General features: G+C 38.1%; 1 protein-coding gene across 2 annotated transcripts in view; it reads right to left on the minus strand.

Annotated features, from left to right (window-relative positions):
• Nucleotides 1-24253, minus strand: part of LOC306887457 (protein PTHB1-like) — a 101669-nt gene that overhangs the window by 32927 nt on the left and 44489 nt on the right. For both annotated transcript variants that reach the window (XM_079445191.1, XM_079445192.1), the window contains 4 exons: nucleotides 21856-22028; nucleotides 21553-21705; nucleotides 8136-8318; nucleotides 4305-4530 (listed from right to left, as the gene is read on the minus strand). In XM_079445191.1, coding sequence (XP_079301317.1) covers nucleotides 4305-4530; nucleotides 8136-8318; nucleotides 21553-21705; nucleotides 21856-22028 — 735 coding nt within the window. The remainder of the gene's footprint in view (nucleotides 1-4304; nucleotides 4531-8135; nucleotides 8319-21552; nucleotides 21706-21855; nucleotides 22029-24253) is intronic.

Here is a 24253-nt window from a genome sequence, read left to right on the forward strand (position 1 = left end):
AGTTCATGAGGGAAGCAAGAAGCAGAAAAAAATAGACGTGTTTTAGCTAAAAAAGATTCACTTTAGGCCTGCCTTATTCTCTCCTCTCATTTGTGCCACTGGGTTTTATATTTGAGAGTCCTGTTTAGGGAAAAGGAATGAGTTTTGTCATTGAATAGTTCTTGTGATGACATTTCCTCTAGAAATAGTCAGGAAATTGTAATGAGCGTTGAAAGCAGGTAAAACCATTTTAATGTGCTACTTTCCCCACCACTCAGCACTTCTGCACCATGAGTTTGAGGCTCCTATCAACAACTATGTTCTTGTTTCTTCTAGATGTTTCCACTTCACATTAACAGCTGGTCACTGCTTTAGCAGCAGAAATCTGCTGAAATCTTCGACTGAACTGCAGTAAATATAAGCCAATATGAGTTTTGCTTCTAAAGCTAAGAAAGAAAACAGAAAGAGAAAGTTTAGTGATTTCTGTGCCTGGAATATTTCACTCAACTAGTTAGAGGAGATGCACATACAATATAATATATAATCATTACAATGAATAGGTTTATTACAACGCTTATTAAAAATGCCTTAATTTAGCTTACTGTGTAACCTATAATGATTTATTATAGGTAAATATAGCTCTGCTCATAGCTATTGATTGACGCATGATTAAAACATTTCTCAATTATCATTTGAACCAATACAGTTTTAATTACGGAAGGAGTAATAGTGAAGCGATAACAAAACGAAATATCAAAAACACAAACTGGATTTTATTTGAGTATTTGGGTTACATTTTAAGGTGTCCTTGTTTACAGTGTAATTATACATTTAAGTACCGAGTAATATTAATTAACTGTATGTACTTACTATATGGTTAGGTGTTTGGCTTAGGGTTACATCATTAATTGTTATTATAATGGTAAGTACATGTAATATGTGTAACAAGGACACCATAAAATAATGTGTTACCAGTATTTGATTTATCATTTTAATTTTGCCAAGAAAAAAACTTCAATAAAAACAAATCTTTAACTAGGGCTTGACTTTAACAAGTGAGCCAAACACTGACTCCTCCATGAACGAACCATAACCTCCAGTGGTTCATTCAAACGAAGATCTTAAAGACAGAAAAATTAAACAAAAACACAAGGTCCCTCTGATATGAGAATTACGAATGCTGATGCATTAGCTCAGAGGCAGGTGCTCAGGGAGCGGGGCAATCCTTCCGTGTGATGTCATCACTTCAACGCAAGGTCAGGTGGGGGAGAACAGGACTCGCAGAGGGGAAGGCAGACAGGAAGACACAAATCAGACAGATAAAACAGCCAGGTCACAAGTGTGTGTATGAGAGAGTGTCAAGAGTTTGACTTTAAACTTGAAGGAATGGAGCAACACGTCCTGCAGACATATTTCATCAGACAAAAGCAATTTAAGCAGGATTCTCTGAAATTAGTCACTCATTCTCCTCCACACGACTGGCAACTGACCAAACGCTGTGTGCTCAGACATCCTGCCATCTGAGGGGAGGATAATATCTACACAGCCAGTGTCCAAACACCAGAAAGAGAGAGAGAGAGAGACAGTCCGAGACTTCAGGGAGGACAGGCGTCTGATAACAGAACCCATCGAGTTAATCATTCACACATTCCTCAGGGATCTCTGGCGTTTTATGGGTCCTCTGAAGTAAAGCTCTATTCTTTCTATCCTTATTGCCCTGCACATCACTACAATAGCATTAGTGCAACAGGAAAAGTCTTCATATAAAGTTTACTACCAAAATGAAAGACAAAACAAGACTTTTTTACACTTTGGCGAAAGGCTGTTTTTCACTGCACTGGTCAAGTTTTTTTTTTTTTCTTTCCTTTCATGCGTCCATAGTATTTCTTCTTTCAGGCTAGTGAAAAGAGCACATCCAGTATACACATTAAATGATTATTTAAATACACTTTATCTATTTGTGTCTGTAGTTTTCATTTACAACACGTATCTTTAAAGGCAGCTTCCTCGAAATGAGTTTTTCTCATGCTCTGAGCCAGAAATCTCCACTTCAGTAGCACTTACGTACACCAGAATGTCCAGTATATATTCCTGTATATATTCTGAAGGTTTGTTCATATATCATTATCCTGAATTATATCACATTGTATTCCTAAAATATGGTGAAATTAATTGTTGACAATATATACAGGTGCATCTCAATAAATTAGAATGTCGTGAAAAAGTTAATTTTTTCTTGTAAGTTATTTCAAAAAGTGAAACTTTCATATATTTTAGATTCATTGCATGTAAAGTAAAACAATTTAAAAGTTTTTTTTTTTAAATTTTGATGATTAGAGCTTACAGCTCATGAAAGTATCACTTTTTCTTTGAAACCACAATAATGGAGAACACTGCTGACTTGGCAATGATCCAGAAGACGAACATTGATGCCCTCCGCAAAGACGGTAAGTCACAGAGGGTCATTACTGAAAGATGTGGCTGTTCACAGAGTGCTGTATCAAAGCATATTAAATGCAAAGTTGACTGGAAGGAAGAATTTGGGTAGGAAAAGGTGCACAAGCAACAGGGATGACTGCAAGCTTGAGAATACTGTCAAGCAAAGCTGATTCAAACACTTGTGAGAGCTTCACAAGGAGTGGACTGAAGCTGGAGTCAGTGCATCAAGAGTCTCCACGCTCAGACGTCTTCAGGAAAAGGGCTACCAAGCCACTTCTGAACCAGAGACAATGTCAGAAGCGTCTTACCTGGGCTGTGGAGAAAAAGAACTGGACTGTTGCTCAGTGGTCCAAAGTCCTCTGTTCAGATAAAAGTAAATTTTGCATTTCATTTGGAAATCAAGGTCCCAGAGTCTGGAGGAAGAGTGGAGAGGCACAGAATCCATGTTGCTTGAAGTCCAGTGTGAAGTTTCCACAGTCGGTGATGATTTGGGCTGCCATGTCAGCTGCTGGTGTTGGTCCACTGTTTTTTCTAAAGTCCACAGTCAATGCAGCCATCTACCAGGAAATTTTAGAGCACTTCATGCTTCTTTCTGCTGACAAGCTTTATGGAGATGCTGATTTCATTTTCCAGCAGGACTTGGCACCTGCCCACACTGCCCAAAGGTACCAAAAGCTGGTTCAATGACCATGGTGTTACTGTCAAGAGGAAGATGAGAGACACCAGACCCAACAATGCAGATGACCTAAAGGCCGCTATCCAAGCAACCTGGGCTTCCATACCCCCTCAGCAGTGCTACAAACTGATAACTCCATGCCACGCTGATTGAGGCAGTAATTAAAGCAAAAGGAGTCCCTACCATGTATTGAGCGCATATACAGTAAATGAACATACTTCCCAGAAGCCCAAGAATTCACTAAAAATGTTTTTTTTTTATTGGTCTTACGAAGTATTCTAATTTTTTGAGATAGTGAATTGGTAATCACATTTCACCTAAATCATCACAATTAAAAGAACCAAAGACTTAAACTACTTCAGTCTGTGTGCATTGAATTTATTTAATACACGAGTTTCACAATTTGAGTTGAATTACTGAAATAAATGAACTTTTCCACGACATTCTAATTTATTGAATGTGTGTATATATATATATATATATATATATTATTATTATTATTATTTATGGAGTGTAATAAAAAGAGATATCCAAAATCTCCTTTGTAAAAAACAAAACAAAAAACATTTGATTCTAATGTCAACAGAATGAAACCATAATTTTAAACTTGTCTTGATCTAATCTTCAGATTTTTGTTGTGGACATTTTTCATTATGTGAATGCAGATTCTTTTAGGTACACAAACTTTTTTTTTGAGTGAACTGTCAAAAACACAAAGTTGGTAAATGCGTTATTTACCATAAATAAATAAAATAATTCCGACAGCTCTGTTGAAAATACAAATGTAATTTATCCTACAAGATGAATGAAAACTTGTTAACATGTTAACATTTACATCTGGAGCTGTAACCTCGTTACAATCCCAAAAACACCTTATTTATCAAAGCTGCTGTTATTCAAAAATTGTGGGAGTCAGAGGGCGAGCTGTACTGCTGCAACATAGGAAGTATTATTATACCTTGGTATGGCATGAGTAGCAAAGCTTTAAAGTGGTCTTAAATATAGAACTATGGCTGTTAAATAGTGGGAACTATTCTTTCATCTCTGTGTGCATCACCTATGGAGTACCCCAAGGTTCTATATTGGGCTCCAAATAATGCCATTAGCTCCTGCCCTACTCCTTTTAAACATATTGGTTTAAGTTTCACATCGAAGCCCCTTCAAATGACCCCTCTATGCACGAAAGCTTCCAAAGTAAGATATTTCTGACCTGGCATCATGACGGTTGTAGGGACATTGGCCTCTGAGGTGAGAGAGAGACGGCCACCTTTGCCCAATCGGTCACAGAGCAGCGTGATGTGTTTCTTCAGGCGTGATGTGTCTTTTGGGATGGTTAGTGGGCCAGTACTCAAGTTGATGGCCTGATCTTTGGGGCTGCGTGACAGACACGTTTTTAAGAGGTGGGAGACGGCTGCATCCACGCTCTCCTCCCAGCCCTGAAAAACATATACAAACTGAGCCTTGCAAATATAAGAATTCAGCAGTTGAAAGTGAATAAACAAGGTCCTCTTTGAGAGTTTTGTGTTGTGGTTGATGTGAAGTGTGAAGTTTATGATTTTCACACTAATGACTAGAGTACAAAGCAACACGAAATGTTTAAAACTCTCAAACTTTATGAGTAGATATTAAATGCCTCTTAATTCATTTGTATTTATATTTACCTTAGTATATTGTCTTATTTATTTTTAATACTTTCTTGTTTGCAATCATCTGATGTTTTTATTCAATGAGCCACAAACACTCCCTACCATCCACTTCATTTTTCTAGCCACATCTAAAACTCGATCTACATACAAAGAAGCCATAAACATTTAAATGGAATTTCTCTGTGAGTGCATGCTTTTTTCTTTTTCTTTCTTTCTTTTTTTTTTTGTTGCATGGGTTGTGAAGTACGTTTTGCCACATGCCTCATGAATGGAAAGTTACTCCCTGAGAACAGAGATTTTTATGTGTGTGTGCATCTTTAAGTCTGGCCTGCAGCATCTCCAACCCACCCTTTTGCCGTCAGGCAGGCTAGAGAGGCTCTGAGAGATGGGCCGGCGTGTTGACAGGCAGGTGGAATGTGGGACGACTGTGTCGCCATACAGACAGCCCTTAATGAGATCTAATAGCAGGTAATCAGCCTTGTTACGCTGATGACAGGGGCGAGCCCTTTATTGACTACAGAAGATAAAGGAGAATTAGAGGGACAGAAAGAGGAAGACATTGATAAATCAGATAAAAGTCTCCAATGGAGGAAATTAGCGGATTACACAAGCCTGAGTAATAAGAGATGCTCAAGACACATGACTGCTGTGTGTTTTGGCATACAGAATCACTCTATGAATTATCTACAGAGAGTTTAGAGATCCAAATATTGTTAACAGTCCTGAGTAACAAGCTCTCTCCAGATAAAAGAATATTTCCATATGTGACTGTACGGCTGAGGACCCAACAGAAAAAGACTAGGCTATCACATTTTCTGAGTGTTGCTTGACGGTACAGAATACAGGGATGTTGTGGATACCAGGGCATTGCTATGTGGTTGCTAAGGCATTGGTTGCTATGTGCAGTGGTGTAGCGTTGTCATAAAAAGTGGTGGGAACAGTGGCATGATGGGTGGTTGGCTGATTCAAGCTATTTTTTTGCATGTAGGGTAAGCAGAGACTGAGGCAACTAGGTCTTATTTCATATGGGATGAGCAAATTCTTGCACACGACTCAAATAGCACACCTGTGTGCAGCAATGCTTGTACAGTATTGTGCCATCAGAGCTATATTTAAACCTGCCAGTATGCAGTTTGATGACCGACTGAGTCTGGTAGTGTATTTTCTAAGTCAAGTGTGCATCGTTGATCATTATTCAGATTAAACAAAATATATTTTCTTTGCAGACAGAATCTGATTTCTGCAATTTACAACACAATTCAAACCAAAAATATCGTAAGCAATCCTCACTGCCATTGCATTAAAATGCAGCACATCATGGGGAAAATGTTCCAAAACATTGCATTAACTACTTATAATTGTATTTACAGCTTAAATTCATGTAATTGTTTCACTTCATGATAATGATTTGATGGTATTTGTGTGCTAAACTAAAATCACGAGAGTAGCATATGGGGCTGCACAATTTGAGGGGGGGGGCATTTTTCATAAAAATAAATATGACTGACAATAATAATTATTAAAAAAATAATAATAATATATTATAAATAATAATAATAATTATTACTATTCTGTTTTAAAATAAAAAATTCTACTTTAAAATACTTATATATTTCTTTATATATATATTTATTTTATATATATATATATATTTTTTTTTTTACTATTTTAATATTACACTATAAAATTTAAAAAAGAAATGGGAATGGAAAGGACGTGTGGCCAAGTATGGTGTCCCATACTCGGAGTTTGTGCTCTGCATTTCACCCATCCGAGTGCACACACACAGCAGTGAGTAGTGAAACACACACACATCCACACAGTAGTGGGCAGCCATTTTTGCTGCAGTGCCTGGGGAGCAGTTGTGGGTTCGGTGCCTTGCTCAAGGGTCTCACCTCAGTTGTGGTATTGAAGGTGAAAGAGAGCGCTGGACATTCAAAGTTCTTGATCTAGAGAGTCCAGAGAATTGTACTGTAGAGGTTTTCTTGGGGTTAAGCAAAAAACCTAGGACTAGTTTGCAAAAGTAGTTTTTTTTTTTTTTATAATCTTGAATAATTAACAAACAATCTGATTGACAGCAGTGGTTCTTGAGTCAAAGTTGTTCAGAATAAGGAGATCTATCATACGATATGAATATTGTGTGGATGTGTGAAAAATCTTGAAAAATGTATTCGTTTACTTGAAAAATGCAATTTCTTTCCAATTTTTCACAGACCTTTAGGGTCGTGAGTCAAACAGGCCCAAGAGTTTCGTTCCGATCGGCCTCCGTTAACTCCATCTAACAGGTGCTCAAATTTTATCGGCCGATGTCGGCCATGTTTAACAAGATATCAGAATGTGCTGACAGAAAGCCATGGCACTTTGTTCACAGGCAAGGCATGTGCTTATTCAAGTCAATTGGACTAACAAATTCATGTATTTGGCCTATTATAGCACGACATAGATGCCAAACTCCACGGTTTTTGTCATGTGACCTCAAAAAATGTAGGTCTTACATACCCACATCGAGTTTGGTGTAAATATCTCATTCTGTTGAAAAGTTATAGCCGTTTAGGAAAAGTGGCCATTATGTGCGTGGCAAGGTTTATATATCAGGGCCCTCATTATCTGGTGTAAATGTTTTGTGTGTTTGTGTTACATATATAAATCAAATTATAAAGCATGATAGATTAGAGATGCTTATCTGTTTTACATGCTATTACAAGCTATCAATAACTTCAAAAAGTGGTGAGGACTCAAGTTCAAATATAAACCAGTAATAGCACATATTTTCTATCATGTGTGTCCGCAGCACAAATTAATTTACAAATATTCCGATATCAGGAACAACACAATGATACTGGAGTCTGTTTTAACCATATCAGAAGACACATCCTACATTACTGGAGCCTTTGAAAGTGAGATAAAGCATTGGAGGAATTCTACTGGCGGAGAGAGACAATTCTGATTTAAAGAAACAAGCTGTAAGCAGGGGTGAGCCAACCTAGAGATGCTTGGCTCCATCAGGGTGACACTCATGTATTTGTGCACATTCATGTATGGTTTTTATTCTAATATTTAGATTTTATTGTATTTCAGTTTCAAAATGCTGTATTATTGTATTTCAATGAACAAATTCAATTAACTGTATTAAAATTGTAAAAGCTGAAAAACACTGAAGGGAACAAAGTCAAGAGAATCAAGAGAAAATGATGTGGAGTAAAACGTGTAATGAGCTCAGTAATGCTCACAGTGTGTTTATGTGTCACATTTGTATTACAGCTTTTTGTGCTTCAACACCCATGTCACACAACACCTGGAGACAGATTCTCCAGGTCAGCCAAACACAGGCTGCTAATTCAAGGGGGTGTCTAATGTCAAAGGCTAGATTTGTGTGTGTGTGTGTGTTCTCTCACAAGTTGCGGTGTGTCCTGTAGCAGTGGTAGGAGCGTGGCCTCCAGGATGGCAGTCTGCTCTGGGCCGAGTCCCTGCCACAGAGACAACAGCAGGATGAGGAGGTGAGTGGCGCTCCGCAAACGTGTAAAAGCTTGGATCAAACACTCCCGGTTGTCTTCTGCTGCATCTGCCAATGCTATAACCTGACACAGAGACAGACAGACAGAAAGAGAGAGTTTCAAGTTAAGTGTACAACTAACTGCACAGATGTTGCACAGATGTCTGTCTTTACAAACTTTGCGATTAACGTCTTATAAAAAATTCAATATGTGACCCTGGACCACAAAACCAGTCATAAAGGTCAATTTCTCTGAATAAATGATAATGATAAAGCTGAATAAATAAGCTTTCCATTGCTGTATGGTTTGATAGGACAGGACAATATTTGGCCGAGATACAACTATTTGAAAATCTGGAATCTGAGGGTGCAAAAAAATCTAAATATTGAGAAAATCACCTTTAAAGTTGTCCAAATTAAGTTCTTAGCAATGCATATTACTAATCAAAAATGAAGTTTTGATATATTTATAGTAGGAAATGTACAAAATATCTTCATGGAACATGATCTTTACTTAATATCGTAATGATTTTTGGCATAAAAGAAAAATCAATAATTTTGACCCATATATGTATTTTTGGCTATTGCTACAAATATACCTCAGCGACTTAAGACTGATTTTGTGCTCCAGGGTCACATATATAAAATAAACAAAATTATATTTACCGAAAAGAAAATTGGGCTTATTTTTAGGGCTTTTATGATGCATTGTAGTATTATTTTGATGGCAATTAGAGTATGCACATTATGCTCCATCTCCTATCTTTAATAAAAAAAAGAGTCTGCAAGATTTTCTTTGAAATTGCCTTTATTCTCAGAAGTAATTCTCATTGTAGCAGTATTTAGCACTATTTAGAAGTCACAAGAATGAGAATGTGCAATCGTAAAAATAATGTCATAATGCAAAGACTTTACTGTCTTAATGCCAAAAAAAAAAAAAAAAATCTTTAGATTTTTGAGTTAAATACGTCCTGGATATAGTCTGTAAAATTCATCTTAAGATGTCTCTTGTCATGAGCAAACTGAAAAATGAAGCAAGTTTTTGTGTGGGGTAGAGTTAGCCTTTAGTGTTTCGCTTAATGCTGGTTTGCTTTTCTTTCTATCTTGTTTTTTAATACAGTTCAATGAAAATTGGGATATGAGAGGATGTTGAAAGAGAGAAAAGAGTAAAGATAAACAGAACAAGGCGGGGGGGGGGGCACAAGAAACAGTGCCCCCCAACATAAATGACAGCAAAAAAAGTTAGCAAAAAAAACATAAAAAATAGCCCATCATAAAGTTTGAGAGCACACCACACCTGTAGAGTCAATCATATTTTGCCTGAAACCACAAGGCACAGAGCACAAAAAACACACTGAAACAGTGTCTGAGAGAGACATCTGCTATTAAAGATCAGTGTGTATTGATAAAAAGGTCTCAACAGCCAATCTAAATAGACCTTCAGTGAAGAAGCTTTTGTTAGAGTACAAGAGTTGATTGATGCCAGCTAAGCAAAAACAAAAGCACATTTAATGGGAGAGAGAAAGAAGCACTACACAAAGAAGAGAAAATCCATAATAGGTAAAACACCCTTGAGAAAAGATGTAAGGCAGTTCTTGAACTTGTTCAGTATTTTCAAATACTGAGTTTTGGCTGAATGTATTTAGGCCCACTATGTGCCTCAGGAAGAGAATAATACAAACTTTCTTTTCTCTTTATCTTATGCAAAGCAGAAATTGAAAATAAATTGAGAAACAGGAAGTGGGTTTTCATTATGTACAATGTTAAGTGTCACTTAAGATGAGTTAGATCAGAAAAGAACAGACATGAAACAGCTGGCAGACCGTTAGACCCATCAGTGTGGTCACCACTTACCCATGGGCACATTCTACAAAAATTATATACTCTAAAAAATACCCCAAACCATTTTGAAATATAACATTTCAAGCCCAAAACAAACCCCAGCCAATGCCAAAGACAGGCAAGAAAATACTTTATTCCCTGAGGGATGTAGCCAAATACGGAGAGACAGAAATATCTGTGCAGTCAGAATAAACAGATTTTTTATATATATAGTTCTCCGTGGGATGTCAGTAGTCAGTAGTCCTGTTCACACCTTCAAAAGAACGAGAGCTGCTGAAATACAGCACTTCACTGCTGAATCTGTAATCATCAGACTCGAGTTCCAAAATAATATAAAACTCTTGAAAAAGCATCAGCAACATGGTCTGGAGCCATGGAGCTCATTTGCCTGATAGCGGTGAAGAGCAGGGGCTTCATGCACCTTTGAGAGGCCACATGAAAAAGCCACTTTGGTGTCCTGGTCAAGACAAGATATGTCAAAAGAAGGACACAAATTCTTTAAAAAGAACACAATGACTTTTCATTTTTGGTGAAAATCAACTGGAGCTACCAAATTTAGATTTATGATTACTGCCACTATAAGGAAAAACCCCAATCATGCATAATACATTTTCGAAGAATTGTTGTTTGTTTGTTTGTTTTTTTTGAAAGGGCACGTGCTACTCTGTTTGAATGGACGTGGCACTTTTAACAATTTTCCATTATCCCAATCCCAATCTTAAGAATGTCATGATTTTGCATGTGATCAATTTGTCCATTATGAGCATAACATAATTATTATTATGCCATGAATAATGTTGATTAAAAGTGTATTGAACCCAAAAACATCTTTAAAGAAAATATCGAAAATTCAACTTTTCAGGATTAAATAAAAAAATTTGCACAGTGGCATGATTTTCATGACAAATTGGAGAATATATTACGATTGTCGTGAATATAGTGGGATTTTATGCAAATGGCACATACCAACAGCTGAAATGAATTGAATCACTGAGATTTGATTTTATATTTCAAACTCTGACCATAATGAATTAATAGTGAAATATTACTACAATTTATTATAAGTTATATATTAAATAAATTATTTTACATATTTTATTTCTGTGGTGCAAAACTGAATTTTCAGCATCATTACTCCAGTTTTCAATGTCACATGATCCTTCAGAAATCATTCTAATATGCTTTTTTTTTTTTTTTTATATCAATGTTGAAAACACATTTATGCCACTAATCAATGACCAAATGTAAACAATTTATTAAACAAAAGCAGGTATAAAATAACCTTTCATTTAGAATTTTTTATTTTTTTTTTCACAAAATGAAACAATCAAAAATATTAGTATTTTAGCTAAATATAAATATATTATAGCTGGTTACTGAATGTGTGTGTGTGAGTGTGCGTGCATGTTTGTGTAAGAATGGCTCATGTGTGGAAGGAAAGCTGGGAGGTTGATGACAAAGAGATATGCATCTGTACCAGCAAGCGATCCTAGACAGTTACCATTGTTGTTTTTAGTCATGGTACAGAGATTACATTGAGATGGATAAAGAAATGCTGGCAAAGACAATTCTTGTTTATAAACTCGTTCATTGAAGAGAGTTAAGTAAGACTAAGGGTATGATAGTATCTGGCAACCCATAGAGACGACTAAGATGCCTTATCAGCTGGCTCAGATCTGATAAATATGCCACTCCATGTCTCTTGTGTTCTGTCTTCCTGGGAAAATTGTTCATTATCCACCTTTTCCCTCACTTCTCCATGGATGAAACCACTGCAGTGAGAGACTTCCTGTAGGATGCTCCACATTTAGTCAACAATAAACCAGACAGCTTTTAGGCAGAAAACTGAAGAAATCTTCTGCCTAGCTGCAGTTTTTAATACATTTCTCATTGTAAAGCTGCTGAAATGCTATAACTTTCTGTCCCCAAAAATGTCTGAAATGTGCACTTAATAAGCAATTCAAACTCAGAGCACCTGGAAATTGTTTACTGTGATCCAAACTGCTCAAAACACTTTATGAGTTGCATATTCACTTTGAAACAATGCATTTCAACGAATAAGCAACAGACGAATAAGCAAATGTTGCTGCTTGCACATTTCGCAACATCTTCAAAGTGGTGCTAAAAAAAGTGTTTAGTTTTTTGTGAAATAGATAAAAATAAATCTGGAAATGTTTTATTATTGTAGTTGATTTATGTATTGTGGCATTTTGGAAACTGAAAAATCTAATGCATTTGGAATATAAAGTACTACCTACAATAAACCCTACCCTAAACCTAACCAATAGTGTTAACAAAAGCAAAGGTGAGATAAAAACACATTTTCCGCATTTTAGCCTGCTTCTACAAGTCTTTGAACTGTTTTAGCTTGACTTGTGTTTCAAAGGACTGCTGAAGCTCAAGGTGCTGAAATACAACAAAGCTAACAAGCGAGTTTACCACATCAGCAAACCCCTGCTTACATATGAAGCTAGTAATGTTACAAATTATGCACTATGGCACAAATTATTTGAGGTCATAACACAGTATTGTGCAAGGAACAACAACAAAAAAAAATATATATATATTTTTTTTAACTGATCGATAATTTCCCTTTGTAATTTAAAAATGTGTGAAAAGGAATAAAAGGTAAAAATAAATAAAACATTAATGCTGTGTGAGTGGAAAACACCATAGTTTCCTGGTTTGCATTAATGAGTTCTTGAGTACCCCAGGGCTCTGATCTGGGACCCTTCCCATTCCACCATAACATGACAGATCTTGCAGTATGATATTTGACCCTTTTTGTGCTAAAATTCAATGCCTTTTATAGTTGTTTTATTCACTCGTTTTAGGCAGATAGATTTGTACACACACAGCCATGCAACATCTTTGATCGAGGATACAACCCTTTTCTCTTTCACGGTTCATACCAAAACAGACAAAGGAGATCTTAACTGGTCTCAATGCCATGAAAAACCTGTCACCACATAACAGAGTATGTAGGTAAAGGAAGTGGCATGAAAAGCTTAACAATAAAATTTGGAATTAGGTACTTCAACTTATTCAACTTCTATCAAGCAATTGAAGAAAGAAGAGCAGCATTTGGGCAAGATTTCAGGAATAGATGGTACAGTTGTTTGTGTATTCATGGCTAGGCTACTCACGGTTCCATATATAGAAGCCATGAGTCTACAAACAGCCCTTTCATTACTGTGAGCTTTCTCTAGTCATTTCAGCAGACACAATCCAACAGTCTGTAATCAACAGTTAAACCTCACCTCCCAGGCAGAAACCAGCCCACCTCCATACACTGACCCCCCTGAAGTAATGACAACCTGTCATTTATACTCACAAATATAAAACCAGGAGAAAGATTAACTATATGCAGGTTTTGGACAAAATAATGGAAACATGGGGGTTGAATCATGAAAGAGTTCATTAAAAAGTTGAACTGTTATTGCAATACTTTACAATTACAATAACAATTGCAAATGCAGCTTCAAAGATTAGTTGCATAAAATTAATTGTTAATGATTTGCTTTCATCAGCGATAAAATAATTATGACTGTTAAGACAATATGTTTGAGTTGCAACTATGCAGCTTGAGGCAATGAGTTCTCAAGTTATCAAATAGCTAGAGACTATAATGCTGGTACATCAGTTGCATATACCTCAAGACTAGTAAATGTGTTTGGAATTACAGCCAGTCAATCCAGAAAAAGTCTCCACATTAGTTCCTGAATATGCACAGGTTTACACTTTCCAGAGAAAGGAATCATTTTCCTTAAAATAACATGATTTCTACATTCCTCAGAACAGGCATCAATCACTCATCAAAAAAATTGGATGGATGAAAAAAAAGGAATGAGACCATTGGGTAAGGAAGCTGGGCAGATTTGTCCTAATTGTAACCCAATGGTGATGGTTTAAAAAAAAAGTGTGATGATCAGATTCTATATGTACAGTATGTGTGTGTTTACAGTTAATTCTATAGTATCTGGCTACAAAAGTGGTTTAAAAGAAACCAAGTCAATATGAAATCAAAATGAAACTATTTAATTTGTAAATAAACCTTATCTAGTCCCATTTTAAATGATTCATGAGTCATTCCCAAGACAAAAATTCCACTTGTTCTGCCTCTTCCCTCCAACCACCTGTCACAGAGAGCACGTTCGACTTTTAAAATATGCAAATATGTTACCTATACACTCTACAGACAAATGATATTTTATCCTACATCCAGATTCTGTGCAACAAAGAACACACAATGATACTTCTTCTCTGTCTTAACTCTCTCTGTCACATACAATCAGCAAATAGAAAGTGAATGATAACTCAATTGTTCCCTTAAAGGTTTGGCATTATGCAGAGATGAAGATAAATTGTTTGTTTGTGGAGTTGTGTCCTCTGCACAGTGTGCATTTACTTTTCTTTCTTTTTTGGCTCACAGAAGTCAAACAACTGCTTGGAGGGGAGATAACACAAGCTTTTAAGTCAGAATCAACAGAAGCCAAAGACAATGAAGTCATGTATGTTGTAGAAACCTTTTGATTTTGGGTTTAGATTCAGCCTGAAGAATCTTCTACGTTGAAGTTAAAGATCAAGAGCACATGAAATTAATATTTTGGGGTTTTATGAAGGTACTTTGATGGTTTTTTGTTTTGAGTAGCCTCCATGCACTAGATCTGTAGCCACTAATGGTATCCAATAGAAATATTCTAATATTCCTATTCTAAGTACTGTTACTTCAGTACCAAGCTGACATTAACACACTGCACCATACAATACCAGTCCAGAACCAAGTGCTGACTAAATTCATTATTCAAGTACTGTCTGACAGGTGTCTCACAGGTGGTTCCTACAGAGCACAACATGGTCGAAAATAGCTTTCTCTTTTTTCTTCTTGATCGTTCATTCAAAATATTTTTTCTCCAAAAAAAATGTAACCTTTCAAGTTTTTTTGACCTTATAATTTTTTTTAAGGTTGTCAAAAAAAGTATACATGCATCAACACTTAACCCCTCTTAATTAAGAACATTTTATGCTTGGGTATATTTCACATTTTCTTGGTGTCTTCTCATTGACTAATGTCCACTTCAGATACTTAAGAGAACTTGAGAAACAGCAATATTTAAAGGTCTGACGGGCTGAACATCAGCCGCTCAGGGCAGATTCACTGGCTTAGGTGTATCAGAAGATAAAAGAAATTGTGCAGGCAGGACAACTGAGCAGTGATACCAATGATATCAACTGAAATAATAGAAATTTAAGCAACGGCCCCCCTCTCACAGTGAATTAGATGTTGCTCATTATTATTCATAGCAACTCCCACTAACAATTGGAGTAAAAAGTAAGTTTCCCAAGTCACCCTGACAACACAGAAATAAATTGTTAATGGCACCTTGCCAGATACAAGTGCACTTCCTGAGACAAAATGTGAAAGTGACCATGTACAGAGTCCACTGAAAAAAATGAGGTGCATAAATGCCAGCTCTGCTTTCCCAGCACCTCCTGTAAGAGGACTGAAAATCTGGCAGGCACTCAAGCGTTCTGCTAACTGCTTCAACCCAAACCGGAGCCTTGCTTAACGGCGAATAAAACCAAAATCCCAAGCAGCTGTCATGACGGACTCCGTGCCAAAGGCTACAGGTGGTCCTACTGGACGCCTCCCACACAGTCAAGAGTATACATTTCACACTGAGCTAATGTGAGAGTAAAATAAACTAAATAAAAATGCACTGCATTTTCATTTCATGCTGACTTTAAAGGCATCAGCTTATCAGCACACTCTACAACACCTCTTCTTCCCCTCAATTTATTGGTTTGCTCTCTATTTATTCCCCTTCTGTCTTGTGCCAGATTGTTGTTTGTCTTTGTGCTTGCACCTTTTCACCCTATTACCCCGTTTTTTTCCTGTCTTCTGGTTCTTGTTGGTTTTCTGGTTTCTGCCAGTTCCTTTTACTTAGCCCACTCAACTGGGCTTCAAGTCAGGTCCTTTCTGATTCAGTCCGCCTTGTCTGACAGCCCACACTCTTAAAAATAAAAGTGCTTAAAAGGTTCTTCATAGCAATGCCATAGAAGAACCATTTTTGGTTCCACAAAGAATCATTCAGTCAAAGGTTCTTTAAATAACTATCTCTTTCTTACCTTTTTATAATTTGATGAACCTTCTTTAGCCATAAAGAACCTTTTGAGAAACAGAAACGTTCTTCAGATGTTAAAGGTTCTTTATGGAACCACTGAGACAAAAAGGTTCATTTATGGCATTGTAAAGCAACTTTATTTTTAAGAGTGCATACTGGCCCCTGGCTTTGACCTACCCTGACTCTGCTTCCTGTCTTTCTCACCTACTCAGATTATCTCTCTTGTGTTACTCCGAACTCCGCTCTGCCTGACCACAATCCTACCTTGACCCTGTCTGGTTATGTCTGCTTCCACCTGCTGAACTCTCCTGGCCCCTGTAATGTTTTCACTTCTCCATTTGGATTAACTTTCTGAATCAAATTGTTTGTGTCAATAAAGCCCTTATCAAATGAAGTTAGGTCCAGTCGTTTATTTGTCCTTACACTGGCTACACATAGAAATGCTTGTGATAAGGCTAAGATCACAGAATCAAAGACAACACAAGCATTTAGGATATGTAAACAAAGCAATCTTGGTAACACTTTATTTGGCTAATCCACTTTAGACATTCTACTACCTATAAGTAACTTTGTTATTAGAGTATTAGTAGACTGTCTGCTGAATGTGTGGTATCACTATATGTTGATGGTCACCCAACAGACTTTCTCCTTACTTTAAATAACTTAGCAAGTGCATGTCAACTTATTCCACTAACCCTAACCCTAACCTAATACTACAATGAGAGTTAGTTGACATGTAGTTGCAAGGTTACTTATAGTTAGTAAAATGTCAAAATAAAGTGCAACAATCTAAAAATAAAATACAAATTAAGTGTACGGCATATATTGTTGCAGTATTATGCCTACTTCTGAGCCTTTAACATTTGCAATTAAAAAAACAAAAACAAATCCCTCCCCTATGTTTTCAAGTATGCCACACAAACGTGTTATTTTGTTATCCATTACGTCTATTTTATGCAGATGGTTGAACTATTTTTTTCCAGCTGTTGAACTATAAAAACATTGAGCTTGAGAATTTAAAGCACCAGATGACATAACTGCAGCGCATAATAAACAGAATGATGTCTTGTGTTGTTTTGGATACTAATATAGTTATCGTTATCCTTCTTGGTGGGCCTTTAGACTTGGAACACATTTTTGTATTGAATTTGATAAAACAAACAAAGAAACAAAACAAAACAATAAATCAAGACATTTTAATTGCATGATTATGATGTGTTTTGGGAGTCACTGTTTTAAGGCCCAAAGAATTGGGCTATAAACCCTTGGAAATCAGATCAAATCTAAACAACCTACATCAATGTTTCTTTGTGCCTGTGCCCTTGACTATGAATGAGGTGTATATGTGCTAATGAAGAGAGGAAAAAAGGAAAAGAGCAGGAGAAGAAAAACAGGAACTCCCTAAGGCCTTTCATAGGTTACACAAACAGGAGCAGTACCTGAGAGTCCCTTTTGAACCTGGCATCAAACAGACACATGTACATGGAAGCACAAGCCTCCAGATCTCAGACCATTAATGGCAGAGCTCATGTAGACAGGGGGATCAGTGTTGAGCAGCATTTAGCCCTGTTTAGCACTCCATTTGGGCTCAAATAAATCAAGGCTGTTGGAGAGAGGCCTCCATTATGAGTGCAGGGGCCCCGCAGTGAGCTGTCATTCACTGGTCAGCCACCTTCACCTTTCAGCTGCTAATTACAGGGAGCCACACAGCTCACAGAGAAACACACACACATACAGAAGCCTTTTTAAAGCTCTCTTACGAGGAAAAATATTTGTGGGAAACATAGACGGTCGGTGCTCTCTAGACCTCAACACATCTCTCTTTTCCTCAAGAATTCTTGTTGATCCCAAATTTAGAAGCAAAGGGATTTATCCACACAAATAAATGATCAGAGGAATGAGAGTGGGGTTAAGAAGGAATGAGCAAGTGAAATCTTATCTGCCCACAAGCATCCAGAGCATCAGACACACGGTAGATGACAACCCACAGTCTGTTAATGTGTAATGATGGAGAGGCATCTACTTTCTATGAGTGACACGAACATGTAACAAAAAACATCTCATCGGAAAAGCATGTCAACAACTCAACAGTGTATTCATCTCTGAATCCTCAAAGTTTTCAAAGCAACCGTGCAATGCTGAATTTGGTAACAGACATTCAGTGCTTTGTTCTAGATGTCAGTCATAAACAAATCTAACAGCTAATGTACACTACTGTTCAAGAGTTTGGGGTCAATTGAATTTTTGTTTGTTTTTAATAGAAGTTAAAAACATAATGCATAATGCATAGCATAATGCCTGCTTCAAATCAGACACAGAGATGAAAGTGCGGTAAGATCATATTTATTTGAATGAATTATAGCATTTGTTTCAATTAATCATCGATCAAGAGAGAAAGAGAAAGAGAAAGAGAGAAAGATGACAGTTGTGTGTACGTTACCTGTGTGCTGCACCAACATTTTTACACCTCGTTGCTGAGGAATATAATGTAGCGATCAAGAATCTAGGTTATTTTATTATTAAAAATCATGGGGAAGCGTTGACAACAAGTTTATGTGCAATCTGCAATCTCTGAATCTCTCTGTCTCTCTCTCTCTCTCTGTGTGTGTGTGTGTTTGTGCGTGAGTGATGTGTGTGGGTTTGTGTGTTTCAATTAAAACAGCGCATTAATATGCAACGGTGATTAAACTGACTTGGAACTACCTGTGACTGCCAATCAGAATCCAGTATTCAGACAGACCATGGAATAAATTATATGTATATATACATCCAGTATCTCACAGAAGTGAATACACCCCTCACATTTTTGTAAATATTTTATTATATAATTTCATGTGACAACACTGAAGAAATGATACTTTGCTACAATGTAAAGTAATGAGTGTACAGCTTGTATAACAGTGTAAATTTGCTGTCCCCTCAAAATAACTCAACACACAGCCATTAATGTCTAAACCGCTGGCCACAAAAGTGAGTACACCCCTAAGTGAAAATGTCCAAATTGGGCCCAATTAGCCATTTTCTCTCCCCGGTGTCATGTGAATCGTTAGTGTTACGAGGTCTCAGGTGTGAATGGGGAGCAGGTGTGTTAAATTTGGTGTTATCGCTCTCACTCTCTCATACTGGTCACTGGAAGCTCAACATGGCACCTCATGGTAAAGAACTCTATGAGGATCTGAAAAAAAGAATTGATGCTCTACATAAAGATGGCGTAGGCTATAAGAAGATTGCCAAGACCCTGAAACTGAGCTGCAGCACAGTGGCCAAGACCATACAGCAGTTTAACAGGACACGTTCCACTCAGAACAGGCCTCGCCATGGTCGACCAAAGAAGTTGAGTGCACGTGCTCAGCATCATATCCAGAGGTCGTGTTTGGGAAATAGACGTATGAGTGCTGCCAGCATTGCTGCAGAGGTTGAAGGGGTGGGGGGTCAGCATGTCAGTGCTCAGACCATACGCTGCACACTGCATCAAATTGGTCTGCATGGCTGTCGTCCCAGAAGGAAGCCTCTTCTAAAGATGATGCACAAGCAAGCCCACAAACAGTTTGCTGAAGACTAGCAGACTAAGGACATGGATTACTGGAACCATGTCCTGTGGTCTGATGAGACCAAGATAAACTTATTTGGCTCAGATGGTGTAAAGCGTGTGTGGCGGCCACCAGGTGAGGAGTACAAAGACAAGTGTGTCTTGCCTACAGTCAAGCATGGTGGTTGGAGTGTCATGGTCTGGGGCTGCATGAGAGCTGCCGACACTGGGGAGCTACAGTTCATTGAGGGAACCATGAATGCCAACATGTACTGTGACAAACTGAAGCAGAGACTGGGCCGCAGGGCAGTATTCCAACATGACAACGACCCCAAACACACCTCCAAGACGACCACTGCCTTGCTAAAGAAGCTGATTGTAAAGGTGATGGACTGGCCAAGCATGTATCCAGACCTAAACCCTATTGAGCATCTGTGGGGCATCCCAAATGGAAGGTGGAGGAGCGCAAGGTCTCTAACATCCACCAGCTCCGTGATGTCGTCATGGAGGAGTGGAAGAGGACTCCAGTGGCAACCTGTGAAGCTCTGGTGAACTTCATGCCCAAGAGGGTTAAGGAAGTGCTGGAAAATAATGGTGGCCACACAAAATATTGGCACTTTGGGCCCAATTTGGACATTTTCACTTAGGGGTGTACTCACTTTTGTGGCCAGCGGTTTAGACATTAATGGCTGCGTGTTGAGTTATTTTGAAGTGAAGTGAAGTGACATACTGCCAAGTATGGTGACCCATACTCGGAATTCGTGCTCTGCATTTAACCCATCCAACGTGCACACACACAGCAGTGAACACACACACACCGTGAACACACACCCGGAGCAGTGGGCAGCCATTTATGCTGCGGCGCCCGGGGAGCAGTTGGGGGTTCGGTGCCTTGCTCAAGGGCACCTCAGTCGTGGTATTGAGGGTGGAGAGAGCGCTGAACATTCACTCCCCCCACCTACAATCCCTACCGGCCCGAGACTCGAACCCGCAACCTTTGGATTACGAGTCCGACTCTCTAACCTTTACATTGTAGCAAAGTGTCAGTACACAGACAGTCAGACACAGTCATCAAGACAGGGAGACTGTGACTTTGTGTATTTATTACTAGAAATCTCACACAATAAATTCTCAATAAATTCTCACACAATCTCACACAATAAATTAAAAATCAGTCAGACCCACACATACGCAATGGATAAACTGCATTGTCTTGACATATATCCTAAAAATTGAGCTTTCAGAAAAAGAAATATGAAACATTTACATTGTATTTCAGAGGCTTTGAGATTAATCTCTCGCCAGATTTTTAATTAATGATACGGCACTATAAAACTATTTCTAAAGTCCACTACAAATTAAACACTGCCTGCAATATTTCAATATGTGTGTATGTCTCCAAGAGGTCTGTTATCTGACCCAAGCCAAGACTGATGTCTGTTCAGGTTCAGGTTAATGTTTAATGAACAGCCTCTTGTTTGGGTTTGTAAGAACATGTAGTAATGTTTTAAATAATGTACGGTTTCTTGCACAGACCAATAGTTTCTCTTCATAAGACCACAATATATCAACAGGAGCCAAAGGTATTCATTTTGTGTTTCTTGATATGCTTTTTTATTCTCAAAGACGGGCAGTCGCTGACTTGCATTTTATGAATCACCAAAGACCACAGTTTCAGCTAACAATCTTCTTTTCTGTTCTACTTAAAAAAAAAAAACTACATCTTGGATGGCCTGAGGGTGAGTAAATTAACAGCAAATTTTCATTTTTGGGTGAACTATCCCTTTAATCTCTATAGTATGTCTTTGTGTAATTGTGCTTACTTGGCGGTAGGTTCCCTCCATCAGCGTGTCCAGGTTTTGAAGTGGCCCTGGCGTTTTGTCTTTAAAGCGGGTCAGTAGACGTCGCTGGATGGCCCTGAACTGAACTGCTCTCTCCGACAGCAAATCCTGATACTTCTGCGCATTCACACGAAGCTTCAAATATTCCCACAAAATGAGAAAACATTACTCAGAGGGTTATGTTTTAATGTCATACAGTATTTATTAAGGATGTCACAATGCTTTCATATGTATAGAGAGACAAGAATCTGATTTAAATGTGTGACCGTGTGAGAAACTTCACACCTCAAAGTGATGGTCCACTGTCTCAAAGTACTCCGGCAGTGGAATTGGTCCAGTAAAGCTGTTTCGAAAGTCTTTGACTCCAAGGGAGATAAAGTGCTGGTCGAAACGCTGCACCAGCTCCTTGGCTACCAGCCAGATATCCTCAAAGCTCTCGCTCTGGATCCTGTAACGTTCTGCAGAGAGTCAACACACACTCACATAAAGAGAGAGACAGAGCAGTACTATCAGCCTTCCGTCTCCCGCACCTGTAATTAGCTCATGACAACCTGAAACAGATCACAGGGCTTCCTTGCATGATGGATGCGAGTGTTAGTGAAGCGTGTGTGTGTGTGTGTGTGTGTGTGTGTGTGTGGGGTGGTTGTGTGAAAGTGTGCATTTATGTGCGTTCATGAAAGACAGACAGAAGAAAGGGGCAGAGAGGGAGAGAGAGAGAGAGAGAGAGAGAGCGAGAGCGAGAGCAAGATGTCGATCCACACTGGCACCACAACAAAACTTTCATTACAGGATTTGACTGACCCCTTTGTTGTGGAAATACACAACCAAGGTGGCTCTTTCACCTAATACTGTACCTGATTCTTAAAATAGTTCCCAATAATTCCCAACACTAGTTTACAAATATTGACGCAGATTTAACACATTTTCAGTCAACACTGCCATTCTTCAAGATACTTTGAAGAATAAATATCAGTCAAGGATAGATGATGAATTTTCTTTCTGAGATTTCTCTATGTAGTTTCTCCTTTGTCTTCAAACAGAGAGTTTTTCTTTGCTGCTGTCACCATGTGCTTGTCTTCATGAAACAGATTTTGAAACATTTCCTCTGATTAAAGGGGTGGTTGACTTTTCTTCTTTTTTTTCTAGGCTTGATTGTGTTTATGGGGTGCAGTCTAACGTGTTAATGCTTCGTTTGAAAACAAAACATTATTTTTCACTTAACCTATTATTTCCCACACCTCTCTGTCCCTTCTCCTTTGAATGCTCTGATGAGTTACTGATTTTATGAAGCTGCTCCGTCAGAAATACATAATGGGCTCAGATTGGTTAGCTGGCCCAGTGTGTTGTGATTCGCTAAACCGCCTCTAGTGCATGTCTTAAAGTCACGCCCCTAACCTCAGTGCCATGTGCTCCGGTTGTATTGTAAACAATGGCGTCGTCAATAATGCTTATAAATTTAAGCCCAAATGAGACGCAGAGGATATTAGTGCACCCCTACTTTTGATGGCATGGCAACAACTCTTCCTCTTCTCTAAAGGAGCGCAACATGACACAAAGGGGGCGGGGTTTATCAGGGTTTGTGATGTCACTTGTAGGCACTGAACTGCCATAATTTTAAAAGTGAACTTTCAGCGTTGTAACTTTGCAGATATTGTTTATGCACAAACAGCAACATTACAAACTAACTAACATTAAAAAGGTGAAATCACACTCAACCACCCCTTTGAGTCATTCAAGTCAGTTCAAGTTTACTGCCATAAAATGTACATTTCAGAAAATCAATTTATGAGTAACAAGGATATTCCACTTGAAAATATAGGGCAGCACTTCAAGATTCAAGATTTTATGTAGGTCAGGTCCGCTCCAAGGACAGTGCAATTATATAGAATACAAATATTAAGAAAAAGAAAAGTAGAAAAAATAAAAGAATAAAATAAAAGATATAAAAAATATAAATATATATATAAATGTGCAGGTCAGTATGTTGTTGACTTAAATAGTAATAAAGAGGAATGTGCAAAAGAGTTGTACAGCGTATTTAAATAGCAGCAATATGAGGCAGAGAAAAATTATGAATAGCTTATTGATATGGTGATATTTACATGGAGTCAAGTGATGTTACTTATGACACAGAGTTAGAGTTTAGGAGCCTGATGGCCTGGGGGAAGAAGCTCCTCCTAAGTCTCTCAGTTTTTGCCATCAGGCTACGGAAGCACTTCCCAGATGGAAGCAAAGTGAATAGACGGTTACCAGGGTGATTTGAGTCCTTGATGATTTTAACAGCTCTATTTTTGTAGCGTTTGAGGTAGATGTCCTGCAGAGAGGGGAGAGCAGACCCTGAGATGCGCTCAGCTAAGCGCACAACTCTCTGTAGTGCTTTGCTGTCCTGATTGGAGCTGTTTCCATACCACACTGAGATGCACTGAGTCAATACACTTTCTATGGTCCCTGAATAGAAAGTTTTCAGGATTGCTGGTGAGACCCTGAATTTCCTCAGCTGTCGCAGATGGTACAGTCTTTGCCTGGATTTCTTAACATGTGTTTGGATGTGTGTAGTCCAAGTCAGGTTCTCGAAAATGTTTACACCGAGGTACTTGAAGCTACTCACCCTCTCCAAAGGGGTCCCACTGATCATAAGAGGAATGTAGGGCCGCTGCTGTCTCTTCCTAAAGTCCATGATCAG

This window comes from Barbus barbus, assembly GCF_936440315.1.
Source record: "Barbus barbus genome assembly, chromosome: 21".
NCBI lineage: Eukaryota > Metazoa > Chordata > Actinopteri > Cypriniformes > Cyprinidae > Barbus > Barbus barbus.